At 39.6% G+C, this 9,032-nt stretch overlaps 1 protein-coding gene across 1 annotated transcript; it reads left to right on the top strand.

The window, feature by feature from the left end:
* The first annotated feature begins 1,566 nt into the window (after positions 1 to 1,566).
* On the top strand, positions 1,567 to 6,872 carry LOC142498052 (nicotinamide N-methyltransferase-like). The gene is made up of 4 exons (XM_075606558.1): positions 1,567 to 1,714; positions 1,955 to 2,078; positions 3,777 to 4,201; positions 6,634 to 6,872. Exons 1-4 carry the CDS (start codon positions 1,567 to 1,569, stop codon positions 6,870 to 6,872), a joined length of 936 nt encoding a protein of 311 aa, XP_075462673.1.
* The last annotated feature ends 2,160 nt before the right edge of the window (positions 6,873 to 9,032 follow it).

The following is a 9,032-nucleotide window of genomic DNA, read 5'->3' as shown; positions in this document are numbered from 1 at the left end:
CTGGCCCACCTCCAGGTTGCACCCACACACTGATGTCATCGACGCATAGCGCACACTCAGCGCACGCAAGCACCGCATCAGTCATCGTCAGGGATCCTCCCCACACCTGTCTCCTGCACCGGATCTCCCAATCGTAGCCGTCACTGCTAACGTACCTCCACTCTGCTGCCTATTCATTGGTTCTTGTTTTCCTTATATGCTCAGCCTGCCCTCTGGTACATCGGCTGAGCATAAACCTTTGTATGTTGTGACGTTTTCACTGCTACCCTTGCCTCCACAGTCTTGTCTTGCTCCTTGGTTCCTAGCACTCTGTTCTTGACTTCGGCTATCTCTCTGGACTCCGCACTTCTATACTCCTTACCCCAGCTACCAACGACTATCCGAATCTCTCCAACCCCGAGCTCGGCAAAGTACCACGACGATCCACATCTTTCCAATCCTGACCTCGGCTGTAGTACCTGCAACGATCCGCACCTCTCCAACCCCAAACTCAGCAAGAATCTTTATCTATCCTTACTTCTTCAAACCTGACCCGCTACCTCGACCAATCTACACTCCAGAGGCGCCCATGCGGCTGTGGGTGGCGTTATATATCTATTCCCACCTCGGCCTCTCAGTCCTGCCTTGTTTGTGGTGAGCACTCCATTACATAATCCTACAGTCTCTGTACGTTCTTCCTAACAACAATTAGATTGTAAGCTCTTCGGAGCAGGGACTCCTCTTCCGAAATGTTACTTTTATGCCTGAAGCACTTATTCCCATGATCTGTTATTTGTATTATTTGTTATTTATATGATTGTCACGTGTATTACTACCGTGAATCGCTACATACATTAATTGAGCTATATAAATATAGATATACATAAATACATAATGGGGAAATGCAGAGTTGGTGTCTGAGACATGTGAATGTGCTCACGTGGCATTTTTATTTGCTGTCAAATGTTTTTATTTTTCAATTATATTATTTTAGTTTCCTAATTGTTATATGATTTTATAGTTACTTTAGGAATGTTTCAGGCATTATTATACTATTTCAGCATAGGCTGCTTATTTTTTATTTTTTCAATTGTTTAGTAAAACAAAAAAAAAACCCAAAAACAAATCCAAAACACGAACAAAAATATAGAAACAAAACAACGTCCAAAACACAATACAAAAAATAAATGAAACACAGGTGAAAGAGTCCACTCACACTACTAATACAAATTGCATGAATCACAAAACTCAATTTTTTCAGCAAAAGAATAAGTGCAGACAGACTTGATGATACACAACGTAGAACACAATAAATACACAAACTCTGTGTCATGTGTCATATCAGATGGTTCATTTCTAAAATCCTAATGACAAAAATTTATTCAGGCAACAACATTAGCAAACACGGATAAGCACCGTCCCATGTAAATGTTTGTGCAGAAGCTTATCACATGCTCTGGTAATTGCTGAAATACTGCGATGCCAACCGAGCTTCTACTGTTCTACCTTCTCAAGCTGCAACTTAAGGCTTCTACACATGCTACTGTACATAGAAGTAACAGGATCGTTACACCTAGGACACGCACAATGGATTCCAGTCTCCACAAGCATTACCATGATGAAGAGTTTGATCCCAGAGGGTTTATCGATACATATTTCTATCCTGAAAATAATGATATGTTTGAGGAGGTGCTTGTATATCCTATTACACAACTGTTTAAAACTTTCTCTTCTGGTACGTTTATTTATAGTTGAAGTTCAAATATTATCTACATTTTGGGGGAACTGAAACATGTGAATAAGAATTTATATTTTCTTCAATACTTTGCTAATGTGAATACATTTTTTGTCAAAAAGGCATATTTTCCTTTTTTCTAACCATTGGCTGCAGGGCGGGTGAGAGGGGGAACCCTGCTCGATGTTACCATTGGACCAACAGCTTTTCATCTCTTAACCGCCTGTGATTTCTTCAAAGAGATCAATGTGATAGAATTTACTGACGTAAATATCAGGGAATTTGAAATGTGGAGGAACAAGGAGCCTGGAGCTGCTGACTGGTCTCACGCTGCAAAAATAGTTTGTGAGCTGGAAGGAAAGAGGTAAAGTATATGTCAGAACAAATAATCATCTTCCAGGTGAGAGAAATTAGACCTTGAGGAAGCTGGAAAATGCAACTAAAGAACCTCAATGCTCAATATTAGGCATGAATGTGTTTCATACATTACCACCAGTATCCGATAACTTGCCTTGGTAAAATCTAAAGCATCTCACAGTAGATGCCTCAACATGCCTCAACATTTCTGTGAGATTCCTAATGGCCCATCGGATTAACAGAGCGGGAGTTCACTGTATTGAGGGACCCTTGCTGTGTTAATCTGATGGGCCATTAGGAATCTCACAGAAATGTTGAGACATTATGAGGCATTTACTGTGAGATAGCCCCAGATTTTCTAAGGCAAGTGATCTAATACTGGTGGCCGCATCTGTATGTATCCAGATTATAGAAAGACATGAAAGTAAATTCGACAAACTCCAAATGTTCATTATGATATTTACATGTAAAACCACTGACTAAACCATAAATATTCAAACAGAATCCCTGGAAACAGAATAAATAGTAATGGTAATAAATAGTTCCAAAGAAATGCCTTACTCCTCTTTGATATGCAATGGGGTAGTCTCGTGTTAGCTATATAATAATCTGTTTGTAGCTCATCGTTACCAGCTAGCCATGGGGGTGTAAATGACTAGATGGCCACTTGGGCTACTATGAGATTACTGTATTAAAAAGTTGATAAAAGTTTATTTATTGTATTTGTATCCTCCTTTTTTGGTATTCGGTCTATCTTGCCCACTTAAAGCCTGATGTCATGTTGTGGCTGGGAGTAATGAAAGAATTAGATATGACTTAAATAACGTAGCATTCATTTTCCGGAATTAACCTTAACTGAGCTTAGTGAATATGGGGAGAATATCACTTGGCTCATTGGCATTCCTTTTATATAATTTAGATTAATGTCCATTAAAAATAATGTTTCTCTTCTAACAGGAGTAAGACTCACATAAGACTTAACGTCATATTATTTGCTTAAGTGGATACTGCGCTATGGTTAAGGGCTTTTAAATCAGATCAATGTCAAATAGGCTAATAGAGCAAAGTAAATCTTAGTGAGTTACTAGGCAGGAGAAGAGATCCGGCGCCACAGCCAGTGACTGAATCGGAGGCACTTCCCGTTTTGAATAGCAAATCTTTATTGAACGCACAATAGGACCCAGGCTACACCCCAGTCTCCCCATCAACGCGTTTCACGCTCAAAATAGCGCTTCATCTTTGAGTGGGGAGCAGTGGCCTGAGCCTGCACATTTATAGTAAAAAAAAGCCCGCGAAAAAACGGGTTTAACATTTATTAAACCATGCATTGTCAATGTCTTAACTGCTTGTAATGGTGCATAATGCTGCATAATCATAGTCCCATCATTGCTTACTTAACAATACATGAACATAAGCCGTAATTATACTTAACCTAGTAATGTGGAAACATGCACTGCACTAGTGAATCATCACAGAAGCAATACTGCACTGTACTGGCAAATTATCATAGGAACAATAATATAAAACAATTTTTTAAAGATGTCAGGAATTGGTAAAACCTGAGACCTTTTGCAGTTCATTCTGTACTGCACTGACACAGATACTGTAGGAATATATTTAGTAATTTGAGAGACCCGTGAACATTATTTTCTATATGTACCACTGTTTGCTCCAAAACTGAAGCCTTTTAATTTTGTACTTTCAGTGAGGAGTGGCAAGGAAAGGAAGACAAAGCAAGGAGAGCAGTGAAACGCGTGGTCAAATGTGATTTCACTAAAGATAACCCATTAGAGCCTGTAGTCCTGCCACAGATGGACTGTCTGCTCTGCATGTTTGTCTTACAGGTTGTTAGCAAGGACCACCAGGCTTTCTGTAGCAATCTGAAAAAACTAGCGTCAATGCTAAAAACTGGGGGGGACATTTTACTGTTTGGTACATTTAATAAATCATACTATATGGTTGGTGAGCACAAGTTCTTCTATCTCTCACATGATGAGGATTTGATTAGAGAGGCTGTTTGTGAGGCAGGGTTCATCATTGAGAGTTTGGAATCAATGCGTACTAAAAAGACTAGCATTTTAGCAGATTACGAGCATGTTATATTTCTGATAGGACGCAAGGAGAGGGAGGGTAAATAATATAATCCTTCAAAGCAAGTAAGGTATATAACAATTTGTTCTTTATGAACTGAATGGAAAAGATATACTGTAGAAAAAAATGTCAGTGACGCCAAATAAAATGATTTCATATCAGACATGATGTTCTAATGGTTGCACCCGAAATTGGGTTATCTAAAGTATTATATCAAGCGATATTTACAAACTGCAAATAAATAAGAATGAAAGGTGAATTGTATAATCATTAGGGAAGTATAATCTCAAGAGATCAATGCTGATAGTGGGACTTTTTTTTCTGATAACAATAATAGGTATTGAGGTTATATACTGTTGTTAATTTCGATAATTCTTTATTCCTAGGAATACTAAATTGGTTTAATGATATAGAGTTCCCTTTATTTGTGTAAAAGAGGGTCCACATATTCCCTCTAAATGATTGCAGTCTGTTTCTCATACATAATTTTCTGCGTTTGTGCAATATTTATAATAAACCTTCATTGGGTATTACAGTCTGTTTCCTGATACCTGCCTGGGTGAACCTGAAGGTTGTGTTTGTGACCTGGTTGACATGAGAGACATACTGTAAACACCAACACAATCAACCTCTGAACCATTGGGGTTGTTTTACTGCTGCAGTGTCATGTATGACACCCCTATGAGCACGTGACCTGCATACAGGACAATGGGTTAATACTCCACTCGCAAGCGGTCCCACCTTTTACCTCTGCAAAGGTCCCTCAAATGGACAAACAATATCGCCTCTACAGGACAAGCGTTAATATACAGATCGCTAGCTGCCCCACTCTACACCTTTTCAAATCCAACTTTAACTGAGTTCCCTTTGAAATCCAACCCAATACATGGTATCTTTAAACCCAGATGAACCCCTGAAACACCAGATGGATTAACATCCCTAATATCTCATGATATTATCATGGCATGCAGCATGCCATGTGTCTACAGTATATGAATGGATAAGTTCAGATCCATTATATGTTTATGTTTTCCAGTAACCAGGACTCACGTCATGGGGGTAGCTGCGATCGAGTACCGCCACCCACTCCCATCACACACACTGACAAGTGAAAGAAAGAGAGAGAAAGAGAGAGAAAGAGAGAGAGAGAGCTTTGCTGCTCAAATTGACAACCATGTTTCTCATTGACAACCATGTTTTTCATCTAATCAGACAGGGGATCATCGAGAAATTTACAAATCTGTCAAGCATGTGGGAAATAAAGAAAAGGGTCTCATAATTTTAAAATCTCCCACCAATGCTATCCTAAACATCTGAAATGCATTGGTATGCAATTAGTTAACACAGACTGGAGAGGAGGAGATAACACTAGAAACAATTGTGAAAAATAAACATATTGGATATATACCCTAAAAAATCTTGCCCCATTGGGCATCAATATCGATATTGATCTGGCCTCATTTCTTTAAGTTTTTTTACCAGACCTGATATTCTATATTTTCTTCTCTATTATTCTCATAATTCTCTCCCCATCAGATAGAAGCTGCAACATAGGTTAAATTAGGGATACATATTACTGTTTTATCTGTTTTCCTTACATTGTATACATTATTAGGGAAGGGACAGTATGCTACACGTTTGTTGAATCATTACATTTTTGACCCCTATCATCATATTTATATTTAGAGAGTAAGTTATATACAGTAGTAAGACCATGGGAAATGATGCCACTTAATCAGTATCGAATTATTTTTCTAAATGTATTTGTTGTACAGTATACCTTCTTTCCTCTACTGTATGTCCAAAAATCTGCACCTATAGATTTACAGTCCCACTTTTTCTCTTTAGGTTGGTTTATCGCCACATTCTCCTGATGGGAACACTGCAACACTTTCCTGTTTGTGATAATTTCTTGCAAAAGCTCTTACACGGCTGGGCTCAAAAAGAGGTGTGCAGGAGCCTGCTATAGCAGCCAAAGTGCATTAAAACTCATTAAAACTGGCATGAGTTGATTAAAAAAAAAATTCATACAGTATTATCTAATTTGGGAAAACTGAATTATTAAAAAAAAAAACACACACACTAGGATGTTTAACGTTTTGCTGCATTAAAAGGTTTTCTTCGTTGTTTTCATTATTGATATAAATGTTTTTAATAAATTATTGAGATGGGCATTTTCTTTTTTTCAAAAGACATTTTCCAAATAATTAACTGCAAAATTTTCAAATATTCAAACAGAAAATGGATCGAGAGGAGGCGCATGCGCGATGGTGAGGTGGTTGGACGTGTAAGCCCTGAGCTCCAAAGCGGTGTAAAAACCCCAATTCAACCCCATTCACTAAAGGGAATCCTAAGGATTGCTCCGCAGAGCACTAAGAAAAAGAATACCGGAGATCTAAGAAAATATCTGAACCGCTCGAACTCACGAGCAGCAGGGGCAGAAATGGCGCCTCTTTTAAATTCTAATGCAGGCTCCGAATCTGAAAGAGAGGAGGATACTGCGGAAGGCCCTGAACAATGGCCGGTACGCATAGGGGACTTTGATCGGCTATACAGGGATCTAAAAACCCTCCTGCAGGCAGAGATACAGGAGCTCCGTGAAGACGTCAAAACAAGAGGGGAAAGAACTGGAGCTATGGAGGTAAAGATGGCGGCCGCAACTAAATCTATCAAAAAAGCGGATAAGAAATCCACATACCTTCAAACCTAAATCGCAGAACTGGTGGATAGGCAAGAGGATGCCGAAAACAGGGATCGCCGCAATAATATAAGGGTCCGCGGCATCCCTGAAGCAGTGACCGAAGTGGAATGATTTGTATCTCGCTTGCTTGCATCACTTCTCCCAGACTTTCCAGAAGGGGAACTCCTGATGGACTTAGAATAGAGCAATGGTGCTCAAAGTGCTGTGTGTGTGCTTCTGAAGGGAGGGAGAACACTGGGTATTAAGGTATCATTTAGTTATATACTCAGTCCATAATAATGGGGGGGGCACCAGAAAGCCCTGAAGGTTGGGGAAGTTGTCCTAGGACACCCTCCTTCACCTCATTGGGATAGCCCCTTATGAGTACTCACTGTCTTGTTCACCTCCAGAGTCTCCCTTCCAATGCGTGCTGCTGTATATAGTAAATCCCAGAGATGTAGATGTGTAGCGCACAGCATCCAAACGAGAGCAGGTCTGGCGAAAACTTTCTTTATTGGCAAGGCATAAAATAGAGGGACGCAGCCCTTCAACGCGTTTCGTGCAAAGCACTTTGTCAAGAAGTGCCTTTACACGATATACAGCCACTTAAATACAACAGACCGGTCAAATCTCGCGATATGTGATGACGTCATCAAACCGCCACTATCCAATGAGAATGACATTCCCCGCGCATGCGCGCCGCGATCGAGCCCCGTAATAGCAACAACCACCGCATACCACCCCTCTCACTGTCACTGCGACGTGCACCAGCTGGTAAACACAACGCTGCTCAGGAGACCAGCCCTGGATGCGGCAATTGAGTACACCAGACCCTCCGCCGCGCGCATGCGCATATGGATGTTCTAAAGTGCCTTATCAATTGACGGATCGGTGCACCTGAGCTGTCAAAGAGTAGAAGAAGCAGACTCATATGCATCGCTCCCCCAAGAAAGGCAATAACAAGTTAAGGCAAATATACCTAAAAAGAAAAAGAAAACGGTCTATGTCCACACAAATTGGGTTTAGTTTGGCCCTCAATGTTACCATACATCAAAACAATTCAAAAATATACAATTTATTATCTAAAAACTTAACTAAACTAAACCAGATACATCCTTAAAATACAAGTATACTGCTATACTCATGTAAAAACAATTGTGCTCCCTCCTGATGACTTGTGATCATTATGTCTAAATAAAGCAATACTTGAATATTAATTTATTTCTACTGTGGAGAACCCAATAGAAAAAACAAAAACACATACATTTTGGTAATTGGGCACTAAAGGCATTAGTGTGAGCCATTGTGCTACAAGGAAGCAACAATAGGGAACAACCTGTTGTTGTATATTGTGCCCGGTTTTGAACGATTATTTCAAAATTTTGGATTTGTTATTCATACAGTTCTTGTCCCAACCAGCCATATAGTGAGTCATTAGAGTATTGAGTTATTATCTGTATACCATTTATGTAAATGAATTTTTCATATCATGCCCACACAGTGTATTGAGAGATCAGGTCAGTTCCCAAGGAATGCTGTCATTATGTAATACACATTTATTCATTTGGAAGCGTAATAACAATTTTTAAAAACATGGATAAGGACTACTTCTGTCATAAAGTTCGCAATTATTTTAAGAAGTGGTTTATAGTCCATTCCACGTTAATTCCTTCTGGGAACCTTGTTCTGAGCGTAAAGATCCAGAAGGACTCTCTACAATTCAGAGTGTTAAGTATATCACCCCCTCTCTCTTGTCTTTTGATTTTCTCTAAACCTATGAACGAAAAGTTCTTTATGCTGCCCTTACTGCATTGCGTAAAATGCTTGGATACTGGATGCTCCAGATCCCCTTTGCGGATCAATCTACAGTGCTCTTGCATTCTTATTTTTAGAGCCCTCGTAGTTCTCCCAACATATCTCTTCCCACAGCCACAACTAATTAGGTAAACTACAAAGTTTGTATTACAATTGATATAGTTACTGATGTTATATTTTTTATGTGGACTGTGGGAAAAGAAATGCTGCGAGGGCCTCATGAACTGACACATGTTACAGCTATTGCATCTATAAGAGCCTTTGGTCAAGAACCGGTCAGGCTCACCCACTTTGGTGGATATCACACTAGGTGAAATAAATGCGGCCAATGTCTTAACTCTCCTGTATACACACTTCGGGCCTGAATTCGTATAC

This window comes from Ascaphus truei, chromosome 6 (assembly GCF_040206685.1).
Source record: "Ascaphus truei isolate aAscTru1 chromosome 6, aAscTru1.hap1, whole genome shotgun sequence".
Taxonomy (NCBI): domain Eukaryota; kingdom Metazoa; phylum Chordata; class Amphibia; order Anura; family Ascaphidae; genus Ascaphus; species Ascaphus truei.
This window is presented reverse-complemented; position numbering and strand designations above follow the sequence as displayed.

Bases quoted from the DNA above. Each gene is read 5' to 3' on its own strand.
- LOC142498052 (XM_075606558.1), top strand. From the start codon at position 1,567: ATGGATTCCAGTCTCCACAAGCATTACCATGATGAAGAGTTTGATCCC. The intron at 2,079-3,776 runs GTAAAGTATATG...TTGTACTTTCAG, and splicing joins TGTGAGCTGGAAGGAAAGAG to TGAGGAGTGGCAAGGAAAGG. The intron at 4,202-6,633 runs GTAAATAATATA...ATTCTAATGCAG, and splicing joins AGGACGCAAGGAGAGGGAGG to GCTCCGAATCTGAAAGAGAG.